This window comes from Cavia porcellus, unplaced genomic scaffold (genome assembly GCF_034190915.1).
Source record: "Cavia porcellus strain 051 isolate PalLab524CR breed Dunkin Hartley unplaced genomic scaffold, mCavPor4.1 scaffold_17, whole genome shotgun sequence".
NCBI classification, from domain to species: domain Eukaryota; kingdom Metazoa; phylum Chordata; class Mammalia; order Rodentia; family Caviidae; genus Cavia; species Cavia porcellus.
In genome coordinates this window covers 18,883,402-18,906,933 of record NW_026947500.1, presented here as the reverse complement: position 1 = coordinate 18,906,933, position 23,532 = coordinate 18,883,402, and the positions used below count along the sequence as shown (strand labels likewise).

The 23,532-nt window shown below is 53.6% G+C and overlaps 1 protein-coding gene across 2 annotated transcripts; it reads left to right on the top strand.

Annotated features, from left to right (window-relative positions):
* The first annotated feature begins 911 nt into the window (after window positions 1-911).
* Susd3 (sushi domain containing 3) lies at window positions 912-19,626 on the top strand. Of its 2 annotated transcripts, none has more exons than XM_003468383.4 (5): window positions 912-1,170; window positions 12,669-12,857; window positions 14,278-14,425; window positions 15,318-15,485; window positions 18,242-19,626. In XM_003468383.4, exons 1-5 carry the CDS (start codon window positions 1,083-1,085, stop codon window positions 18,456-18,458), a joined length of 810 nt encoding a protein of 269 aa, XP_003468431.2. In that variant the 5' UTR covers window positions 912-1,082; the 3' UTR covers window positions 18,459-19,626. The 2 variants fall into 2 exon arrangements, with proteins under 2 accessions (XP_003468431.2, XP_013006109.1); XM_013150655.3 differs by lacking the exon at window positions 912-1,170 and adding an exon at window positions 1,247-1,531.
* The last annotated feature ends 3,906 nt before the right edge of the window (window positions 19,627-23,532 follow it).

Sequence of the window (23,532 nt, the reverse complement as noted above, 5' to 3'; positions counted from 1 at the left end):
CTGTCACAAAAAAAACAAACAAAAGCATGGTGGTGTAGGAAGTCGGAGCTCCATCTCCTTGAATTCAGTAATCCAGGAGCTGCCCCAGACCTCCCCTCCAGTAGTGCATGGGGGAGGGCAGTGAGTTAGGGGGGCTGCACAAGCCCAGTTGGTGGTCTCGAGGCCATGTGGCAGGGAATTCCGGGGTCCCAGAGTGTGGTCTGGGGTTGTTTGCAGATGATCCTGTGATCCTGTGCTTTCAGATGTGGCAGGGGAAACCGTGATGCTGGAGGGGAGGGTGCTCATGTGGCTCCGAGAGCAGAGGCCAGGCGGGACTTCTGCCTCACAGGGGCCCTGTTTCGTGGTCCATCAGAACCTCAGCCTCATCGGTCACCTGCTTGCTGTCCGCAGGCAGTGCTGCCGGCCTGGGCCCTCTCCCCCGGGTCCTTTGCCCGCAAACCACCCTGGGTTTCTCCGCTGTCTCTGGAGCTGGCAAGCACACTTCCAACCTCAGAGACCTGCACTCCCAGGCTAGGCTAATGGTCTCTGCTCTGGCCTCCCCTGCTTCACGCAGCTACTTGGGCTCAGAGGAAAGGCGGCCCACAATCTCTGGTCCCAGTGGGGCCGCCCTCGGGCTGCGGCAGGTGGACCTGGGAGGAAGAGGTCAGCTAGCAGGGGAGGCCCCCAGGGCGGCACCTGGCCTTGGAGTGTGAATCCTACTCTCAGCAGCCAGGACTGCAAGAGAGAGCCAAGATCCTGGGGAGCAGGGTCCACTGCGGTGGGGAGAGGAGGAGGTCAGAGGGACACAAGGAAAAAAAATAAACACCTGGAAGCACGTGGACAACCTACCGGGAGTGGAGGTGAGCACCGGGATCCTGCGGGTCCTCCAGAGGCCCGACCCCGCTCCGAAGGGTAGGCGGGGCCGTAGCACAGTCCGGCGCTCAGGGGGCGGGGACAGAGTGCGCCACGCCCCCGCAGGCCCCGCCCCGAGGAGTAGGCGGGACCGGAGCGAAGCCTCGCGCCCTGGGGGCGGGGACAGCCCGCCACGCCCCCGACGGGCCCCGCCCCGTCCCCGCGGTCGGGCTCTCAGCGGAGCGCGCAGGATGCGCGGGGCGGCTGCGACCCTCGGCCTCAGAACGAGGCTCCGGGGCGGGGCCGGGAGTACCACGCTCGCCCCGGGGAACCACACAGGTGAGGGCCGGGGTCGCAGGGCTCGTGGGGCTCTGCGCTCATTTCACAGACCAGGAAGTTAGGGACCAGGGGCTGGGGGAACTCCTTCTCCACCGCCCGCCAGTCCCGCGGGCGCCCCGTCGCACCTGTGCGGCGATGGTCTGCCTGTCGCGGTCACCCGTGGAAGTCGGGATTGGCATCCCCTGGCCAGATCCGCAGCTCCGGGCGCCAGAGGGCTGTGCTGTCTTCGGGCTTCCCTAGACCCACTTTACAGAAGGGGAAACTGAAGTCTGCGAGCGCGGAATGGCTGCCACGGTTGACCTGACGCTCAGAGGCACCGAGGTCTCCGGAAGGAGGGAAGCTGGCTTTTACTTTGAAGTGTGTGAGTTAAAGAATGTGCTAAAGGAGTTTCACCTTTGCTGCCTGGGTTCCGGGGTTCGAACTTTGGCGTTGCTCTGTGAATGCGCTAACGTCTGACTCTTGGAAATGCGCACCCCATCCCCAGCCCGAGCCCTGCATCTTCCGCGTCCTGGAAGCGACCTTAGGTGGCTGCTCCCTGGCAGGGTCCGACCTGAGGGTGACTCCCGCCGAGGCTGGGCTTAGCTCACCGCACTGGAGGAAGCTGAAGTCTGAGGTGGGGTTTGGTTCTTGCTCAGCACTGCTGAAGCTAAGAGTTCTCCCAGGCCCCGTGTGTTTACTTTGATACACGTATCCGCCTGGCCAGACATGCAGGATCCCTAACTTGGTGCCCGAATCAGGAGTGCTTTGCTCCTGGGTTTGAGGCCAGTCTGGATCTGATGTCTCTTGGTGACTCGCCCAAATGAGCTCTTTCCAGGGCACAGCGGCTTGAGGGAGGGCTTGTCTAGGGGCAGGAGTGGAGGGACCCACCGAAGTCAGCTTGGGGGAGGGGAGAGTGGTTGGAAACTCGGACACTTTGCATACAAAAGGGCGTTAGTAGGGGGCTCTTGGTAGTGGGTCTCTAGATTGTGCGGTGGGGATCCTGAGGGCTGCTTCCTCTCCCCAAAGTGGGTGACCTCTGGGTCTCAGTCCCCCTGAGCACTTCCCAGATGTGAGGTCGCTTGTTGGAGCTTGAGGTCCACGCACCCTTTCTAACCTAGAGTGATCTCCTTTCTAACCTAGGGTGATCACTCCAGCGGTGCCTCAGTTTTTCATGTGCTAAGTGGTGGGCAGTGTACAGCTGGTGACCGGCCAGGTGTAGTCTAGGGAGAGCCCTTGTCCGGCCAGGGTAGTCATCACCAGAAGACCATCCCCCGCGCTGGGCGTCCTCGGTCTCTCTGCTGTGAAATGGGCAGTGCCATGAAGAGGTGGGGCTTTGGGGGTCCTGCAGCCGCAGCTGGCCGTGACCCAGTGCAGCGACCTCCAGTGGTACCATTCTGGTGGTAGGACGGCTTGTTCCTGGCCCTGCTCCCAAGGCAGCCCCTGCACTCCCTAATCTGGGAAGTTGCCCAAGGACTTAGGGTTCCAGCAGCTGGGCCCGCCCTCTGGCCATGTCAGAAGGGACCTTGAAGGGTCCCCAAAGTGACGCAGCGGGGAGGCGTCTTCTGTTGGCTTCACCCCTGCAACCGCAGAGGAGGGCTGCACCTACTGAACAGAGGAAAAGCTGAGGCTCTGTGCAAGCAAGGGTGTAAGGTTTACCGTCCTGTGGATACTGGCTACGCCTCTCCTTAGGGTCCCAGCCTGGCCCGGGATAAAAGGCATAGCTCTCTGGAGCCCCAGTCCTTACCCACCCCAGGGATTTGGGGGAATACTTTTCCTCTGCTGCATTTACTTCAGCCTGGGAGGCCCAAGGGATCAAGGACTCTGAAGCCTGGGTCAGAGGACCTATTCCTCCCTGGAGAGATGGGCTCAGATAGGGACACTGACTGGCCTGAAGACACATAGCCAGGGCAGTGGGCCTCCCACACTCAACATTGGTGCCACATGTTGGGGCTTTGGGGGTCCCACTCTCACATCACCTGTGTGTGCCCGTCACCCCTTTGAACTCTCTGAGAAATCCCACCTGAGGATTCCCACTGTGCATTTGGAGAAACTGAGACCCCAGGTGAGATCACACGGGGACCCAACACTGGTAGCTGTCCAGTCCTGGTGGGGCTGGACCCAGTGGCCTGTCCAACTCCCTCACCGGCAGTCTCTGCCAGCGTCAAAGGGAACTTATTTAAAAGATCAGGATTCTGAGGCCATGTGGGCTGCAGGAAGGACAGAAGAGGCTGGACCCCAGTCCAAGGTTCCAGATAAAAGATTAACAAGCAAGTATGTTTCCCAGACACAGGCTAGCATCGTGAGCGGCTGGAGGAGCTGAAGGATGGGCCCTCCAGGTTGGGCCGTGTGCCCCTGTGTGCCCAGCAGTGGCAGACAGGCTGGGCAGAGGTGCCAGATGGGGATAGAGCCTCAGGCACTCATAGGCCCTGCTGTGACCCTCGGCCCTCACCACGCCCCGAGCTGGGCCTTGAGTTGCTCTTCAGTTTCTTGCATGCGTTTAATACAGTCACTTCATCTTCCCCGCTGTTTTTCCTCTCCTTGAAGCTTTATTTCTACATGGTAAAGAAAGGGGTCTTCAAGGCGCCCCAGTAAAAAATGCTCTGAATCTGCGCCCAGAAAGCAACACAGTTCAGAACACAGAGCCAGTTGGGATGGGGGCATACAAGGCCTGGTGTCCTTGGGAGAACCTCGGGCAGGGCAGAGAAGCCTCGGACCCCTCCAGCTTGGCTCTGCACCTCCTGGAGCCATGTGTTTTCACAGGCACCTGGGGTCCTTCAAAGGCATGGTGGCGGGGGGCACAGTTGGACACCTAATGCAGGGGAGGGACAAGTGAGATTTGACTCTGGGGCTGCAGGGGGTAAGTGAGGAGGCGGGGTGTTCCGGCTATGGTAGGGGGTCAGTGAGGGGTGGCTGTGGGTCTCCAGGCTTTGAGGGGAGTGAGCAGTGGCCAGGGGCCTTGGGCAGGTCTGTGAGCCCCAGCCTCCTTACACAGAATGTGGTCTCGGCCCAGGGATGGGTGCAGAGACACTCACAGGGTCTGAGCACCGTGGACTAGGAAGTTGGGGCCTGGGGATGGAGGTCTCTGGGTGCTGTGGACTGAAAGATGGGAGTGGGGAGGGAGCTCCAGGATTGATGCCCTGGATCCCAGTGCATCTTGTAATGCTTGGGACATAGCTGATTGTCGTGTGCCCCCCCCCCCTGCAGTGATCCTTTGTGCCAGCTTCGAGGTCTCTGTGTCAGCTTCTCCCCTCTTGGAAGTAGGTCACCCGTTCTGTAGATAGGGAACCCCGGGGGAGGTGAGGAAATGGGCCCCGATGGATGTGGCTGCTGCCAAGTGTTCAGGTCAGGGTCAGACCCTAAACTCCCCGGCCAGGAGGGGTTGGGCCTCAGGAGAATTCCCAGCCTGGGCTTTACATGGCCTTCGGCAAGCATTTAGCAGGTGGATTAAAGGAAGCTGAGCCTCCTGGCTTCTCCAGGCAGAAGGTGCCCTGACATACCCAACTGTGCAGGGCTGGTCAGGCCCTGGTCATGGCTCCTTTCTCCCCTTCCTGCTGTGGCTCCCCCCCACCCCCCAGCTCTTGTGTTTTATTTTGAAAGGAGGAACTATTCCAGCAGTCCTGTTAGGGGCTGCGCTTTCTTCTTTGTGAGCCCCTGGATGACTGGCTAGAGAGGCAGGGTCCAGATGGGGACTGAGTGTAACCCCCTCCACCTTCCTGAGTCTCTCAGACTCATCCCCCCCACCCTGGTCCTCCCAACCTTAGGTGCAAGCGCCTTCTCTGCAGCCTGCCCACGCTGGTGTAGGGCTGGTATGGACTTCACTGGGCTTGTGCTCCAAGATGCTTTATGCTTCCTTCCTTCCTTTCTTCTTTCTTTTCTTTTCTTTTCCTTTCTTTCTTTCTTTCTTTCTTTCTTTCTTTCTTTCTTCCTTCCTTCCTTCCTTCCTTCCTTCCTTCCTTCCTTCCTCTCCCTTCCTTCCTTCCTTCTTCTTCTTCTTTTCTCTCTCTCTCTCTCTCTCTCTCTCTCTCTCTCTCTCTCTCTCTCCCTCACTCTCTCTTTCTCTCTCTCTTTCTTTCTGGCAGAGTCTTGATATACAGTTCACCCAGGTCCTGAACTTCACTTTGTAGCCTAGGCTGGCTTTGAGCTCACAGCAAGTTTCCTGCCTCAGCCTCAGATTCCAGGTGTGCACCCCCACACATGGCTATTTAACTCTTTAGCCTGGAGATACATCCTGGGTTTCTTACAGACCAGAGTGATGGCTCTCACAGGTCCATCTTGCTGGTGGCTGCTGATTTCACCCTTCATCCCCAATATTAGCGAGACTGGGTGACAGGCAGGAAGTCTGTGCTTTAAGATACATGGCCTGGCGGTTGTGGGATACAAGCGTCCTGCAGTGCATCTCAGCCTGCATTTGCTTCTAAGGAGGAGCGCCACTCCGTTACACACACACACACACACACACACACACACACACAAACACACACACGCAGTGGAACCTACAGGATGTGGCTGTTGACACTGCAAGCTGTTCGGGACATCTCTGTGCCCCACCCTCTCTCACCCTGGGTCCATGCCGCTCGGAGATGTGCTTAGGGGAAGTCAGTGACTGTGGTTTCCTTGACGGGGCCGCAGTCATCCCGTTTTCCTCCCCCCTGCCTGGGGTGGCAGTCACAGGTGGGCATGCAGACCCATGCCAGGAAGTGAGTGATCAGGGATTTGCTGGTGAGGCCCTGAGACACAGGGCCTTCCTGTCTTAGGGACACAGGTTTGGGTCCAGGTTAGACACCCACCCCCACTCACCAGGGGCCTCCTGGTCAGGAAGGGGCGTTCCAAGGGCTAGTTCCATGGCAGCCAGACTGCTTGGAAATTCCCCCAGCCTTGTTATTTGTTTGAGGCACCCTGTAGAGGAAAAGGGTTTCATAATTACACCCCCAGTTCCCTTTACCCTAAGGTTCACCCAGCGCTGGCAGGATCCCATGCCTGTCTGTCCCTAGGTCCACCCAGCACTCGGGCATACTAGGCAGAGGCTGTGCCACAGACCTGTACCCCTCACCCCAGGCATCTCGTCTGGTGATGATGATCCAGTTAGCTTTTAAAGGATGAATCCAAGTCTGGGCACACAGCTGCAAGGGCTGTCACTGCAACCTCTGGTCCCTGGAGGGCTGGGAAAGGTGGACCCCTCTCCACAGCTCAGCCCAGAATGCACAAGTTGCAACTGTAAATCCAGGCCTAGAAGTGTGGCTGCCTGTTGTGCTGGGGAAGGGCCACAGTCTGGCCCATGGCGCCTCTCTGGCCAGAAGCACAGAATGTATGAAGGTATAAGACCCTGAAAAAGTGAAGGAGCTTTGTGTGTGTGTGTGTGGGGGGGGTATGCTGGTCATGACTTGTTGGTGAGGTCAGGCTTCCTCACTACACTTAGGATTGCGGGCGCAGACACAGCTGGTAGTTCACGAAGAGCCCAGACTATGGAGTCAGGAGTTCAAATCCCAGCAGTAGCCCCAGGAGCTAGGTGACTCAGGGTCAGTGGGGTCAGTCCAGAGTGCCAACAGTAGCCCAGGCCTGGGGGTTTAGAGGGGTGTTCAGTCAGGGTCAGCCTCCCAAAGGTAAGACAGCCTTAGGCCCTTGCAGCCCACACATCACCCCAGAAGGTGTACACTCCTGCATTCTGGGTGCTGATCAAGGGAAGAGGTGAAACCATCCTCCTCCCCAGTATCTTTGGCTTAAGTATACATAATTTTTTGCATAAGTATTTATTCATTGGCATATTTCCCTTCCAGTATTTTTAAGCAGCTTCATTGAATTATAACTCATAAACCATACAGTTCAGTTATTTAAAATTTGTAACTCAGTAGTTTTTGGATATGCATCCATCACTCCAAGTTTAGACTTCTTGCCATCCAAAGAAGGTCCCTACCACCTAGAAGGTGACAACCTTCTGGTCTTTTCCTTCCCTTAGCCTCTAACAACCAGCAATCTGTTGTCTCTCTGGCTCTGCTAGTTCTGGACACTTTATGTAAATGGAGTCACACAGTGTGCGGCCTCTTGTGTCTGACTTTTCACTTATCACAGCCTCAGCATTCAGCCTTGTAGCACTGATGAGCACTGATGATGCATCCCTTTTCACGGCTGACTAGCATTCCATTGTAAATGGTAATTCTGTGTTACTTTGAGAAGCCTCTAGACCCCTTCCCAAAAGTGACTGTACAGTTTACACGCATACTAGTAGTGAACGAGGTTTTAGTTTCTCCATATCTCCCTAACACTTGTGATTATGTCTTTTTGATGCACAGTTGTTAGCTTGGTAGATATGAAACAGTACCTCATCATGATTTTGATTTATGTTTACAAGTTAATACTGAAAATGGCTTCATATACCGCTTAGTGGATTAGTGTATCTTCTTTAGAAAAACAGCTATTCAGATCTTCTGTTCACTTTAAAAGTAGATTTGTTTTATAATTGAGTTATAATTTTTTAGTCTAGAAATGTTTCTTATCAGATACATGATTTGCAAATATTTTCTTTCAATCAGGAAATTGTCTTTTTACTTTATTATGTCCTTTGAAACATAATACTTGTAGTTGTTATAGAGTCTGCTTTTTTCTTTTGTATTTAGCTTTGATATAGCCAAGAATCATTGCCTGAGGTCACAAAGATTTAACTTCTGTGTTTCTTTCTAAGAGTTTTGTAGTTTTAGATTTTATATGTAGATCTTTGACTCATTTTAAGTAATTTTTAGACTATGGGATGAGGTAGGGGATCCAAAGTTATTTCCAGTTCTCCAAGCACCAAAACTATTCCCATTGGTTTGTCTTGGTACCTTTGTCAGAAATCAGATGACTGTAATTATAAGGGTTTATTTCTGGGATTACTTCTGTTTGATTGCTCTATATGTCTATACTTATACCAGTACTACACCACACTGTTTTGATTACTATAGCTTTGTAGTAAGTTGTTTTTGTAGTAAGTTTTGAAATTAGGAACTAAATTCTCCAACTTGTTTCTTTCCAGACTGTTTTGCTGACTTCAAAGTCTTTTACTTTTCCATAGGAATTTAAGATTAACATCAATTTCCTCAAAAAAGGAGTTGAAATTCTAAAGGGGATTTCATTGGATCCATAGAGCAATTTGAAGAATATAGTAGGACCTTGATTCATGAATATAATTCTTTCCACAGTTCTAATTGGGCTGAGTTGGTTGTGAACCAAATCAAATCCAGTGCTTAGATTCAGAGTTGGCCTTTTGGGGAAATTCGATTTGGTTTGGGACCAGAGTTGTGGAAAGAATTACGTTCATGAATGAAGGTACCACTGAATTCTCATTTTGAATAGTATGAAGTCTTCTGATGCATCAGCATGGGAAGTTTTTCCATCTATTTAGGTCTTTATTTCAACAGTGTTTTGTAGATTTTCGGAGTTTGAGTTTTAAACTTTCATTTAAACTTATTCCTATGTAATTTATTTGTTCCAATGCTATTGTAAGTGGAGTTGTTTTCTTAATTTAATTTTTAGTTTGCTCATTGCTACTGTCCAGAGACACAACTGATCTTTGTATGCTGACCTTCTATCTGACAATGTTGCTCAACTCGTTAGTTCCAGTAGTTTTTAGGGGATTTCTGAGGATTTTCTATTTAAAATCATGTCAGCTAATGGAGAGCTTGATCTGGTTTCTTTTCATTTCCTTTTCTTACCTAATTGACCTGCTTTTTGTGTTTGAGCCATTTTCTTCTTTCCCCTAGCTTATTTTCTTCCTCCTCCTCCTGTCTCCCCCTCCCCCCCCTTCTTTCCCCTCCCTCTCTCTCCTCTTCTTTGGTCTTGAGTTTTTGTCACTGTCTTATTACTGTGTGTGCTGTTTGTCTAGAAAACATACTAACCCTGTGTTACATGGAGCAGAATGACCTCCCTCGTTTGTTCTGCATCCAAGTTAGCTATCGTAAACTCTGGGTCTCGTACCATCTCTAGCCTCTATAGTGGACTGAGTGTCAGGCAGAGCAGCCTGCCTGTCTGATCCTGGTTGGTAGTAAACATGGTTTCCTCCCTACCGTCCTTGGGACTGTTTTGAATGCTGAATGAGACCGAGTGTGGGGTACTTTTTAAACAGAGTATTGCATGCAGGCATGCACTGCTATTGTTGATAGTAATGCTGATAAAGAACGAGGAACTTTCAGATTGGTGCTGGCCAGGTCTGAGGCTGGCCTTCCCCAGATACTGAAGGGGCAGACAAGATGGGGGCTGCCCACTGACTGACTATAGCCCCTGTGTCCTTGAGCCCAAATGGGGTGGCATTTTTTATTTTCCCATTCTCCTGCCCTTGTGCCAGACACCTTCAGAATGCCTTGGTGTTATACCTGGCACTAGCTGTCCTTGCACCAGGCTGCAGTGGACACAACAGCTGTGCTGTGAGGTGCAGATTTCTTTCTCCTGAGCCCCACCTTTGTAGTCCTAGAATCTGCATTCTCATTTCTGTAGCCATCACAGCACTCTGCATGGGACCCTGCGCAGAGTATGGGCTGGCCATGACTCCAGGTTTGTTATTGTCATTTCAGAGACCTGGGGGGGGGGGGCGGGGTGAGACAGGGCACTGGGTTGAAATGGGCCTCACACTTTGTATCAGGTTTGAGTCAGTCTCCATACAAAAGAAATCCACCAAAATGGCGAATGAACCCTAACTCGAGTTTATTTCATCTTGTTAGGATCTGAGAGATTGGTCTTCCTCTTCATACTTCTCCCAGCTCCCCAGCCCAGAAGAGGCGTGGTCACCCGTCTCACAGTCCATTGGCCAGATGCAGCCACATGGCCGCTCACAGCTGCAAGGCTAGGCTGGGAAGTGTAGTTTTCTATGGCCATCTTGTCCCCGTGCACAACTTTTGGATGGGAAGGATTCTCTTGGTGGGCAGCCATGGTCAGGGAGGGGAACTAGCATTGAGGCTGCCCAAGACAAGCCAGGGCAGATCAGTTAATCCTCTGGGTTTGGCCATGGGGTGGGGCTCTTCATGCAGTGTGCTGGGTCCTAATCCATCTCTACCACTTTCCTACCCCATGACCCTAGGATGTCCCTCAGCCTTGCTCTGCCTGTTCCCCCACCCATGAGGGAGGGCTCTAGGGTTGTTCCATAGTACAGCACCCACTAGGCACCCATTGTTTTTGCTGATCTCAAGTCAGCCCCTCCCTCATGCCTTGATCAAAGGGTTCAGGTGAAAGCAGCATGAACTCATGGTACAGGGGTCCACTCCAGCTCCTCCTGAGGGCTGTCCCAGGCTGTGTGGACATGCTCTCCTTTGGCTGTCAGCTTCTGAAACCCTCCATGTTTCAGTTGGGGCACAGGCTCTGGACACGGCTGGGAAGTAAGTCCACGAGACCCAGTCCACCAGAACCAAGTCTCACTCCATGGAAAGTGGCTTTGGTAGCCTCTGCTTCCACCACTTCCCAGGGCCTTGTGCATGCAGCTCAGCTGGTGCCCCATGAATATCCTGGCCTCAAGAAAGGCACGATTTTGGCAAGGGACAGCTTGCCTTCTGCAAGCCTGAGTTCCCCCTGCAGACATGCTGATGAATTCAGAACTAGAATAAAACATGGGGAGTAGTCCTACAGATGGAGACCTGCCTGGGCACATAGCCAGCCCACATGTCCACCTGGCAGGTAGACACAAAAAATTTTGAGGATATCATTCATCCTGCTCCAGATGACTTGGGTGGGCATTTTGAAATCAGAGTGCACCTGCTAGGTGGATTGAGGAAAGGCACATGGGCGGGCATTGAGGTTTGCAGCATAAATAACTGAAGGATAGAGAAGCCGCTGACGAAAAATGTAGTCAGAGTAGGGACACATGATGAGGCTGAGTGCGCAGGAGCGTGGTGGGTCTCAGTGGGCTCAGGAATCCAAGGGACAAGGAGCAGAGGACAGGGAAAGGTCACAGCAGATCAGGCTGATTAACAGCCCACCCCTCCCTGGAGGCTCTGGAAGGCAGGCGCAGAGACGCTCAGGTCCTTTACAGCAGTCAGTCTTCCTGGGGGTCTGGATACGCCAGGCTTACTGGGTCAGGGCTCCACACTCATACCAGAAACCCAGAAGGAAGAGCCCGTTGCACTGGAGCGCCAGGAGCCCTGTGCTAGAACACCCCAAGCAGCTTTGCCTAGCATCCTTGACCACGGAGAAGCTCCCATGCCATCTGCAGTGCACAGCAGAACCCGAGCCCGCCTGTACTGCCTCCCTGCTGCAGAAGCAAGCAGCGGCTGGCCCTGGCACAAAGCGATAGTTCTCGGGTGCATGGGGCTGAGCAGGAGAAGCCTGCTTTTCCATATTTTGAAAGGGGGTCTCATTGTGTGTTTCCAGCCAGGCTCCAGTGGTGCTCCTGCCTCGGCCCTCTGAGTAGCTGGGAGTTCAGCTGCTCAGTGCCACCCTGGGCTTTCTCTGCCCTTACGTCAGCACTTTGTGACCACTTTGGAGCATTTAGTGGTCATTCATTGTTTGGTGTCCCCCCCATCAGTAAAACACTGCCTCCTGCTGGAGATGAGGCTTTCCATGGTTCTGGGGAGCTTCTGGGTTCCTCTGGGCATGTCCAGCACGCGGTTCTTCACATGCCCGCCTAACTCCATCCAGAAAGGCTGAAATCCAACTGCAGTCCGGGGGTGGTCACTTCTCCACCTTTGCTTACCTGCTTGGTCTTTTTTTCATTCATTCGTTTGTAGTGCTGGGGCTGAGATCCAGGGCCTTGTGCATGCAGCAAGTGTGCCTCCACTGAGCTGTACCCCCGAGTTCTTCTTTTAACCTTTACCACAGTGACGAAGGAAAGATTCGCTCTCACTTGAATTCGAGTTTCTTTGACTTTTGGATGGGAAAGTATGTTTTCATGTCTGTTGGACATTGGTAACACATGTGAGTTGCTTGTTTATACATTAGTTCATTAAAAACAGTTGTTCAACTCTTAGCTGGCCCTGGTGGTGCACACCTGTAAGCCCAGTACTTGGGGAGGCTGAGGTGGGAGGATCCTTGTGAGTTCAAGGCCAGCCTGGACTACACAGTGAGACCCTGTCTTGAGAGAGAGAGAAAAAATGTTCAGCTCTTATCAATCTCTATAAATTATGAGTATTGAACTTTTGTTCTGTTTTCCAAATATATTTTCCTAATTTTTCCCCCTCTGAGTTTGTTTGTTTTTCAGTGATTAGAGAAGAACAAAAGCACGTGTCTTGTACTTTTTATGCAATCAAATATATTAATCTCTCCCTCTTTTTTTTTCTTAATTTTTTGCCTTTGGAGCTCTGCCTGGGTAATAATTGTATATTTGTGTCTGTTTAGTTTTCTGACACTTCTTTCTTCTTTTGTACCATGATCCTCAGAACACTTACATTTTATTTAATGTAGGGCCCATCTCTGCTTTGTCCCAGCATCTAGATGACCCCACAGAGCGCAGAGCATTCCTTGGGGGTCTCAGGCCCACTCCCCATGGGCAGCAGCTCCCAGTGGCGCCAGCACCTCCCTTCACTGCCTAGAGCTGCCCTTACAGCCTACCCTGTCTCTGTCCTCAGGCACCTGCGCTCGACTGCAGCCGCCCCCGCAAGGCACCCTCCAAATCCTCCGTGGCGATGGCACTTCTGTGGGGACTGTGCTTGTGTTCCACTGCCCCTCCGGCCATCAGATGATGGGGTCTGGCCTGCTTACCTGTGCCTGGAGGGGAATCATTGCCAGCTGGTCTTCAGGAACCCCTGTGTGCAAGGGTAAGATCTCTCCCTCCTGAGCTGCCCCAGTTGGCCACACAGATAGCAGTGGCTGACCAGCCACAGGGCCAGGCTGGTGGTCAGGCCCTGCTCCCACTGGCCAGCAGCCCTCCAAGTTCCATGTCTGCAGGGCGGACCCCTGTCCCAGCTGTCGGCTCAGGTCCTGCTCTGCCCCGCTGTGGGCCCTGACTGCTGAGGGCTACAGAGGTGGTATGAGCTGGCATGAGTTGGCGCTTGGTCATCTCTTAAGAGGAAAATATGTTTATCTACATGACTGCAGCAAACCCTGATAGGATAATCCATGTACCAAGAAGTCTAGGTACCAGGATCACAGAGAGGCAGGATATGCCCAGTCCTGGAGGTCTGATCTCGGAGGAAAAGCCATTTTCTAGTTTTCTAGTTTCTTGCTTTCTTATCCATTCAGGCATGCATGAATGCATCTAGGGGGGGCTGAGTTCAGGGCCTTTGCTCTAAACTATATCCTCTTTTATTTTTTGATACAGTCTTGGTAAATTACTCAAGTGGCTTGAACTTGTGATCCTCCTGCCTCAGCCTCTCAGAGTGCTAGGATGACAAGCATGCACCTCTGTGCTGCCTCTAATACTGGCCTGGGTCCTGGTGAGGCTCTGTTGGGTGTGACCTCAACCTCAGGGTCCTGGGACGTGGCTACTGTGTTTCAGGCACGAGGAGCCTCTGGGGGCCAAGGGTTCCCACTACCACCAGAGGGAAGATTCTCAGACCTTGTTCCACACTGCCCTTCTGGCTAGAGCGTGGTCACGTCTCCTTTCGGAGACTGAGTCTTCATTCCAGACGACCAGCATCCAGCTCGGGAGCCAAGGTCATGGGGCCATGGACAGGAGCTGTGACATCTTGTAAAATCTGACAGCACTGGTCCTTGGTGCCTAATTGGGGTCAGGAGGCTGATAAATACAGACGTCCTTAGACCCCCGTGATGGGCATTTTCCTTGCTGTTACTGCTTCTTGAAAAGTGCCCTAAGGAGGCCTCCAAAGGGTTTCACCTGCTTGGGGCACTGCAGACCCTCCAGCGATGGGCTGGGCAAATCCTTACTGATGCTGTATGTGCGGTCACCTGCTCCACAGCCCCTCTTCACTCTGCAGGGCAGGACCTAAGTTCTCTGGCAGAACATCTCCAGTTTGCTATTCTGAACTCCTACATACTCTCTAAAACCTTGCCCTAATGCCCTCCTCTCGGAGAAGATCTTGAAAGCCCTCTCTGCACACACAGCTTGCACAGACTTTGCCTCCCCACCAGTGCCTGCTGCCTGCCCCAGCACAGAGCCCTCGAGGGCCAGCCAGGTCCCATCAGCCCCCGTGTCCCTTCGTCCCCACCTCCGGGGCCTGGCAGGTCCGAGAGCCACACCATGACCCACACGGTGACCAGGGGTCGTGTCCCTCGCAGCCGTGCCACCCCACGAGACCTTCGGCTTCAAGGTGGCGGTGATCGCCTCCATTGTGAGCTGTGCTGTCATCCTGCTTATGTCCACGGCCTTCCTCACCTGCTGCCTCCTCAAGTGTGTGAAGAGGAGCGAGCAGCGGCGCTCCAGCAGGTACAGTGCCGGAACGTCAGGGTCCTGCCCGGGCCACCTGCTCCTGTTGCTGCCACCCTGGGCCAGGCTGCAGAGGCCCCTGAGTGGCCCTGGCTGCTGAGGGGGGATCCCTGTGTGAAGCCGGTGCAGCCCCTAGAGAGGTGGATGTGGAGCTCAGTGGCTACTGGAGCACTGCGACCCTGTGGGTGCAGGGAGCTGGCTTCCTCTTTCTTTTTTTTAAACCCAAGGCCTCCCACTGAGCTCCATCCTCAGCCTTTTGTTTAAATTAAATTTTTTTTTTTTTTTTTTTTTAAATTTTGAGGCAGGATCTCACCAAGTTACCCAGATGGGATTCAAACTTGTGATTCCTGTGCCTCAGCCTCCAAGCACTGGGATTCTAAGCACATGCCACCACGCCCAGCTTGGGTTTATTCCTCCACCCGTGTGTGCCTGGGGTTCCTCCCCTGCTGTGTTGGTTGCTTTCAGGGCTGCTGAGACACCCCTAGCTGATGCAGCCTCACAGTGCTCTGGGCTGAGGGGTAGTGGACCCACAGTTTCCTCCCCTACTGCAACTGAAGCTTTTCTTGTCTTTTGTGGTAAAATCTGCACAACATAAAATTCACCGCTTTCACCATCTTTAAGCGTTCAGCTCCAAGGCACTATTTGCCTTGGTCATGGTTGTCCTATAGCCGCCCAGCTTTATAAGAAGCTGTTACTGGACCACACCCACTCACTGCTTTCGGATGGCAGAGTTTAGTTGTAGCCGGTGGCCCCTCGAATATCTGCTGTCCGGCTCTTGCAGCGGTTTGGTAAGCTGTCCACACCAAGAACCTGCCCTGGCTTTGTGTGGACTCTGCCATTTCTGCACCTGTGCTCCTGCTCAGTGTCCTTCCTCCCCATCTCTGTCCTCCAGGACAGCCCAGATGTGGTACCAGCTGAGAGGTGAGGACCTGGAGACAGTGCAGGCCTCGTATCTGGGCCTCAAGGGCCAGAACTACAACAACAGCAGCAGTGGCGGGGGAGGTGGTGGCAAGCATGGAGGCCGGCACAGCCAGGCGCATGACAACCACAGCTTCACCGTGTAAGTCGCTGGGGTTGCTGTGCCCGGGAGGGCTGGGGATGCGAGTGCAGAAACGCTGGAATCCTGGGATGGTCCCGGAGCACCTGCCACCTGCTGAGGGCCTGCATACCTCATCTGCTAGAGCCTCCAGCCCTAACTAGGAAACAGAAAGCCAGCGATGCTTCTAGAACCCTGTCCTGATCGTGGTGTCTTGAGACTTCTAGGCTGTAGGATTATCAAGGCCTGCCAGCACAGGGGTCCTTCCCCAGCCCCGGGGTGGGGGGTCCCCTCCCTCTGCATCTCAGTCTCTGGCCCTCTACTTCCTGTCTCTCCTCTCCCAGTACACACATGCCTTTGTTTTCCTGAACCAACACAAGGATGCTCCTTTTCTGCCCCAATGCTGCATAGCCTGGAGGGAGGAGTGCGTTTCTCAGTGATGTCCACACTTTGGCCCAGGGTCACCTGCAGCACTCAGCCACCAGGTCTCCTGGATCCTTTGTCAGAATGGGCTTTTGTGCTTTGTGGCCTGACCTTTTGAAGGCTCCTTCCTGTCTGGTGTACAGAGACCCCTGCCTGGGTCTGTCATGTTTGTGCAAGACCGAGCTGAGGTTTGTGTGGGTGGTACAGGTGCTACCTGTGGGAGACAGGGACACAGACTAGGTTGCCCCTGTAGGAAGACACAAATGAGGGTCCCTCATCTGAGACGAGTCTCCCAGATGCCTCCGCCACTGGGGTGTGAAGAAGGGGCTCTGACCCAAGGGCTCCGCAGTGCTTAGAGCAGGGTAACTCCTCAATCGTGTTGTGATTCTGCTATACTTCCCTTGAGGAGCTTGACCTTTTTTCGCTTCTCTTTCTTTCTTTCATTTTTCTGTTGGTGATTCTTGTTTTGCTTTGCTTTCAGCGTTGAGGATGGAACCCAGAGCCTTGCACACATATGCTAGGCCAGCTCCCTACCTCTGAGCCACACCCCTGGGTCTTCCTTTCTGTTGTTTTTGTGACTTTGCTATCACAGTAAACTCGCAGATATTCTTTTCTAGAACTTTAACTCTGGGAAATTTTCACAAATGCACAAAAGGGGACAAAACTGTGTCCAGGTCTCCTATGCTGCCTCCTCTCCTTTGGGGTCCCCTCCTCCTTCCCCTTCCTCACACTCTACCTAGGAGTCTGGTTGTCCTTTGCCATGTCCCTGCCATCCTTGGGGCACTCCTGCTCTGCACTAACTGCTCCAGGCTTGTCCTGTGCCTGCCATGCTTGGCTCACTGCCACTGTGGGCCCCAGGGAGGCTCCCGAGGCTGCAGACCTCCGTGTGCCTCAGTTTCCTTACCTGTGAGGCAAGACTCAAGCAGTGCCCATATCCTGGTGAGCCCAAGCCTAGACAAGAGCTCAGTAAATACTAACCATTACTGTCATGACTATCCGTCCCTACCCTGATGTAGAGGAGGAAACTGAGGCACAGGGTGGTGACCTGAGTCATGCGCAGTGCACTCAGCCTGGCCGATGCCTGTAGGGAGGGATTTCGTTTTTGCTTCCCTCTCTGCGGTCTTGGGTGCACACTGTGTCAGAGACTGCTTTTGTCAGAGACTGTCAGAGACTGCTTTGCCACCTAAGAACACGCATTCCTCAGACCGCAGTGATCTGGGCTGGGGTCCCCAGAATCTCACTGCACCTGTGGCTTCATGGCTGAGGGGTGAGGCCTGGGGCTCCTGGGAGTTGTCTGAGGCCACAAGTCTGTCCTGTCCCTGCTCAGGGGCCACTCTGAGAGTCAGCTCCCCAGCAGGAAATAGGAAGTAGAGCGGAGCCCACACCACCTGCTTGGTAACGATTGTCTGAAGCAAGGCGAGGCCCTCACTTGCCCTGGCTTTATTTCACGAACACTGCCCAGCACCAGCAATGTGCCAGGCACTCTGAGTTCTTCCTGCACGTATCTTCACCTTACATGCAGGCCCTGCTTCTCCATTGCACAGGTGAAGACCCCGACAGGTGCAGAAACAGGTGCGGAATCACACATAACCATAACCTGGAAGCTGGGTGTGTCTTCATGCTGTGCGGCATCTCCTCAGTCAGCTTCCTCACCCACTAAGCTCTCTTTCTTCTCCACTAGTAATTTTTTGATTCATTTACTTATTCATTGAACCACAAACCATTTCTTAATTCCTTAATTCCTACTGCTTGGTGGAGAGTTCATAAGAGTGAGTTGTGGGTGGGAGCAGTGATGCAGAAGGTTCTGGGAAGAGATGAAGCCCAAAGAGGACCCCAGGGGAAGTCTGCCTGGAGGTCAGAGGGAGCTGGTACTCAGGGGATAGGGCAACCAGGCAGCGTCCTGGGAGCAGAGGCCAGAGACAGGGCCAGCCAGGCTCTGATCCCCCCAGAAAATTCATTATTAGCTTGTTTTGCTTATAGAGGGACCACAAGAGTATTGAGGGTCTAAGAGGTAGTGATCGGCTCTAAGTGACCAAAGGGGACACACCTGCCAGGGAAGGTCCTGGCCCAGACACAGCTGGTCCCCAGAGACCTTTCTCAGCCCGAGATATCCTTGCGTTGTGGAGTTGTGGCAATTTCAGGACACTCTGAATAAGCCCCAAAAGTCCCTTCTCAACCCTGAAGAAGGTGACCCAGACCACCCGCTGGTCATGGGGGTGAAGGACTGAGTGAGACCAACAGTCTGCAGACCTGGGGCAGCACCTGTCGAGAGTCCACTGAAGGCCTTGGCATGGGTCCCTGGGTGGCTGAACCCTATTTCCATCTTCCCACATCTCTCATGTCTCCTTTACTCACAGAGACATCAGTGAAGGCATCCGAGAGCTGGCCAGCGTGACCCCTGGCATGGACAAAGAACCCTGGACTCCAGGGCCCAGTGCCCTGAGTCCCAGTGCCCCTTCCAGTTCCCCACATGCCCACGTGGTTGTCCACACAGTGAACCCAGAGAAGATCCTGCCTACCTCCGTGCCCTCCACAGGGATGACCACTCAGCCTGTGTCGAACCTGCCAGGGTGACCCTGCCTGCCAGCCACCTGCGACCCACCTGTGTCTACCCTGGAACTGGCCTGTGAAATCAGCCTCTGGGTGTAGGGAGCCCGAGGTGCCCTGCAGGGATCGCTGTACCAGAAGGAGCCGGGCTGCAGGAACTCACAACAGTGACTCACTTGAGCTGGCTGCAAGGTGAAGAGCCCCGGCAGCTCCTTCCTCCAAAGAGGCTGGGAGACTTTTCAGCAGGTCTAGTTTTGCACAGTAGAATAAGAAAACAGCAATAAACTTCCCTTCAGCAACTTCAGCTGCCCCTCAGTATCCCCTCAGGGTGCTCTTTTGAAGCAGGGACCTGCCAGGGCTCTATGTCTGGCAGCTGTGAAGTGCAGGGAGGGAAACAGCAGTTCCTTCTCTTACTGAAAGATATAAAGGTAAAAAAAAAAAAATCACCGCCTTGGCCATCCCTTCCTACACAGCCGCAAACATAGCAGCCCTAAATGCTAATGGTATGTAATCACCTCTCTATGCTGCGGGCTTTTCCGGCATCTTGCTGGGTGGTCCCCACCTCATCTCTTCTGTAGCAGGTGCAGTCTGCTGGTGGCTGCCGTGGTGTCACATTGAAGGCTGGTTCCCTTGAGAGCTGGGGCTGCTGCTGGCAGTCAGCAGAGGCTTCAGGGAGTCTTGGCGGGAACATTTGCCCTTCTGCCCTTGCCCTGGGGCTGCCTCATGTGGCCCAGGCTTCCTTCCAACATGGCACCTGCTTTCTAAAGTGACAGCCTGATATGAGCACCTGGTAAAGGCTCTTTCAGTTTTCAGCTCCCAGCCTTGCAAGTGACTCTGTCACTTCTGTGTCCTACTCATTAGGAGTCCAGGTGGACCCATGATCCAAGGGGTGGGGCTACAGACCCCCTGCTGTGAGGTCCGTAGTGAGGTCCACTGAGGAGGAATACCAAAGAAGTAGCAAGCACCTGTAGTCTCAGCTTCTCAGGAGTTCCAGATGGGATAATCGATGGAGTTCACACATTTGAAACCAGCCAGGGCAACAAGGTAAGAGGTTGTCTCCAAAGAACAAAAAGAATCATAGGGCTGGAGTGTATCTCAGTGGTGTAGCCATTACTATCATTGTAAGGCCCTAGATTCCATAGCTGGTATCTAAACAACAACAAAAACCTAACTAAAACTATTACAATCACCTCTATGCCAGTTCTTTGTCAGTTTTGTAAAAGGGGACCCCAGGTGGGTGTGGAAGTGCAGGCCTGTAATTCCAGCACTCCAAGAGGCTGAGGCAGGAGAATCACAAATTTGAGCCCAGCGTAGGAAATCTAGTAATTTAGACCCTACCTGAAACATAACAAGACAGGGATGGGGATGTAGCTCCGTGCAAAGGTCCTGGGCTCAATTCCTAATGTCACCAAGAAGGGAAGGGGCTGACTCCTACCCTCCCTCCCCCCCGCCTCATTCCCAGAAGGAACTGTTGCCGTGGCAGGGCCCCATGTTTGTCCTGGGTCAATTAAAAATGTACCTGCAACCTCACACAGTTTGGGGTCTGGCCTGTCTCCAGCCTTTGAGAAGAGTTGAGTTTCCCCTGCTTCCTGCCCGGAGGCCCAGCAGCCCCCATGGGGCCCTTAGGAGGAGCAGCTTCCCCTACTCCTCACTGCCTACTGAAGTGACATCTGTTGTGTTTTTACGTCACAGGCAAGTACCAACCAGTAGGCTGCATGGAGTCTAATGGATGGACCATGATTTATGTGACTCATTACCAGCTGAGGGACACTTTGTGTCCCAGCTTCTTGGATGTCACATTTGTAGACACCTTGGTCCCAGTGCCCTCCATTTTGGGATGCTCTTTCCCTTGGCAGATTTCCACGGTAGGCTTGAGAGCAGGGGGTGTGTTTGGTGTTTCTTGTCCTCCTTGGGGGCCCTAGTGAGACACACACACAGGATGCTGAGAGGGACAGTGTAGACGTGGCCCCAGCAGGGAGTATCTGCTCCGCTGCTTGGCAGATCTGGATGCAGGACTCAAAACCACTTAGTTCTTTCTGGAACTGCAGTGGTGCTGGCCAGGGCCCTGCATGTGCAACAAAAGGCTCTGCCTAGAGGACTCCCACCAAGCCCTCTCTCTGCCTCCCCCATCCTTGGAGTGGAAGAGCCAAGATGGCATGGGGGAGGGGGGCAGAGGACCCTACCACATAGGGCAGGCTGGGGCCAAGAGGCCCATTGTGAAGCTTTGGGGCTGCAAGGGCAGACCAGTGTTTGTTCCCTGAACTGCTGGAGCTGGAGTGGAGAGGACTAGAGTGAAAGGCTCTAGCTCCTTAGAGCTGGGCGTTACAGAAAGGGGCGTCCACATGGCCACAGAGGGCCCACAGTGAGCAGAGAGGCAGGAGAAGAAATGACAGAGATGACAGGGCAGAGCTATTATTGTTCAGGAGAGCAGCACGCCAGACCCCCAAGTGTGCACCGTGGCTAGGGTTGCACTGGACCAGAGATAAGCCCTCCCACAGGGTTGCTGGAGCTGTGGGACCCTATTTCAGGGACAAGTTGGGGGGGCGGTTAGCCTCACATCTCCCCAAAACCCTAGATGTCCAGTTCCACTAACACGAGTGGAACAAGAGGACCACTTCCCACGGTGACTTTCTTGCAGGTTCTTGGGTGCAGCTGCTCAGGCTGCTACCCCAGAGGCCTTGGCACACTTCCCTCTGCAGTACCTGGTGGCCCCATGGCTCCTATGTGCACTTCACTCCTCGGCTCCAAAAACCCAGTAACAGTAACATCTGTTGCTATTATCTGTCAGGATCGCTGCGCTTGTACTGCTGAAGCAAGCAGTCCTCCAAATCTCAGGGAGTCAATCACCAAATTTACCTCCTGTGCACCTCGGAGCCCATGGTAGGTGGAGCAGCCTCCGTCCCAATGGAAGTACCTATGGTGGAGGGGCTGGCCCCAGCCACAGCATGCTCAATTCAGACACCCAGAGGCTGCAGTTAGAGTCCCACACAGAGGAGACATCATTATTCAGCAGTATGTCCCCATCCAGGGATAGTGGTTGGGGAAAAAAATTATGTCTTGTGCCTCAATTCAGTCACGGGGTTACCTGCATGTTTCATGTTTCTACTCCCATCCAGCGATCACCCCGAACTCCACAGCATCAGCAGCTGCTTCCACATTACCCTCGTGTACCCTGGTTCTGTCGGTGTACTCTCTGGCCTCAGCCAGGCAGAACTAGCTTGTGCTTCTCAGGTGTGATTGCAGTTGGGGGGCAGGGGGTGGCGGTTGAGTTCACTGTTGCCTGGGACCCGGGCTGGGGCTCCCCACTGGAATGCTGCATGCTCCCTCAGCCTCCATCCAGAGTGGCAGCTGGGTTTCAGGGTCAGGGACACAAGTGGGGCTGGCAGTTCCTTCAGGCTGGGGCCCAGGACTCCAGAGGGTCTGGATGTAACCAGGCTTCTCAAGCTCAGCCTCCACTTGAGTCCCCCCAGAGTCCCTGTCACACAGCTCCAAAGTCTTGCAAGGCTGTCACCATTGTCCATCCCCACAGTGTTTCCATCTGCTGAGACTGAAACCCTGGCCCATCAAACACTAACCCCTCTTCCCCAAACACTAACCCCTCTTCTGGCAGCCATGGGTCTGCTTTCTACTTCTGTGAGTTTGGCTGTGCTCAGGGCCTCACGGGAGTGGAATCCTACAGCATTTGTCCTTTTTTTTGTTGTTGGTCTTTTTGAGACAGGGTCTCACTACATAGTTCAGGCTGGTCTTGAGCTCACTTTGTAGCCCAGGCTGGTCTCGAACTTGCAATGATCCTCCTGCCTCAGCCTCTCAAGAGCTGGGATTACAAGCATGAGCCATTTGTCCTTTTTCGACTGACTTACTTTACTTAGCACAGGACTCCCCAGGGCAGCAGGCCCTGACCTTGTTGGCACTGGACATCAGTTCTGTGGGAGACAGTTTTTTCCATGGACATGGATAGGGGAACAGTCCCATGATTAGAGTCTCTTAAGGGGGAATGGCTATCAATACCATGACACCATGGCCATCAAGATTTCTGGGGCCACTGTGGAGACTTGGCAGCCGTGCCGGTCACCCTCTGCCTCTTCCTTGGCCTGGCCTTCTTCAGTGCACCTATCATGACTCCACACAGCTGTGTGTCTGTGTGCTCATGGAGGAAGCTGTGGGGCTCAGGGCTCCCTCTGCTTCCCTCTGATCTGTCTGTTGGATGGGAGCAAAATAGGAGACCTTTGTTGAGTGAATTATTGAAGGAATGAATGGATACATGGTGACCCCCGACCACAAGAGAATGAGGAAGAAAATGTCATTGTTCCTTGTCAGTGTACGACCCTTGCATCATGCACCTCGTCATGTGGTATGGTCAATTCCAGCCTCCTGTCCCCCCAACACTGCCCCTGGCCCAGGAATAGGCTGTCTTTAGCCTGCGCCTCCCAGGAAGGTCACTCTGTCTTACAAAGTCTGTGCTTTTCTTATGTCCCTGGCCCCAGTCATCACCAGTTACTCATGGGCTTCTGCTCAGTGCCTACTGCATGCTGGCTCTTGTGGAGTAGGTGCTATGGCACAGTGACCAGGCTGTAGTGATTCTCTGAGACTGGGAGCCCCAGGGACGGTGACATGGACCAGGAGGGCACAGACGAGGGGACACTGGGGCAGAGCCTGAGGAAAGGAGGATGTCAGGGAACTGGGAAGAGAATTCTGGGATGAGGGCACCACATGCAAAGAAGTTTGGAAATCCAGAGATACTTCTGGAGGAGTGGAAAGGCTCCGAGCCTGGGGTGACCCGGCCCTGTGGATGCCACAGAGAGACTGGCACGGCGGAGCCAGTAAGGGGTGGCGCTGCCCCTTCAGTTCAGCAGGGAGGAAGGGGAGTTGGATGTGCTTGGGAGAGCCATGGTGGGAAAGGAGCAGGCAAGCAGATTGGGGTAAGGAGGGCACCAAACCCCTGACAATCAGGGAAGTGCAAAGCACCTGCCACGAAGTCGTTTTTCTGTACACCTTACGATTATGGTTACTTTTGATAAGATAAACGTGCCCTGGTTCCAAATTGGGGTGGAGGTATAAGACCAGGACGTATGTAACCTTGACCAAACGTTAGCTGGGCTTC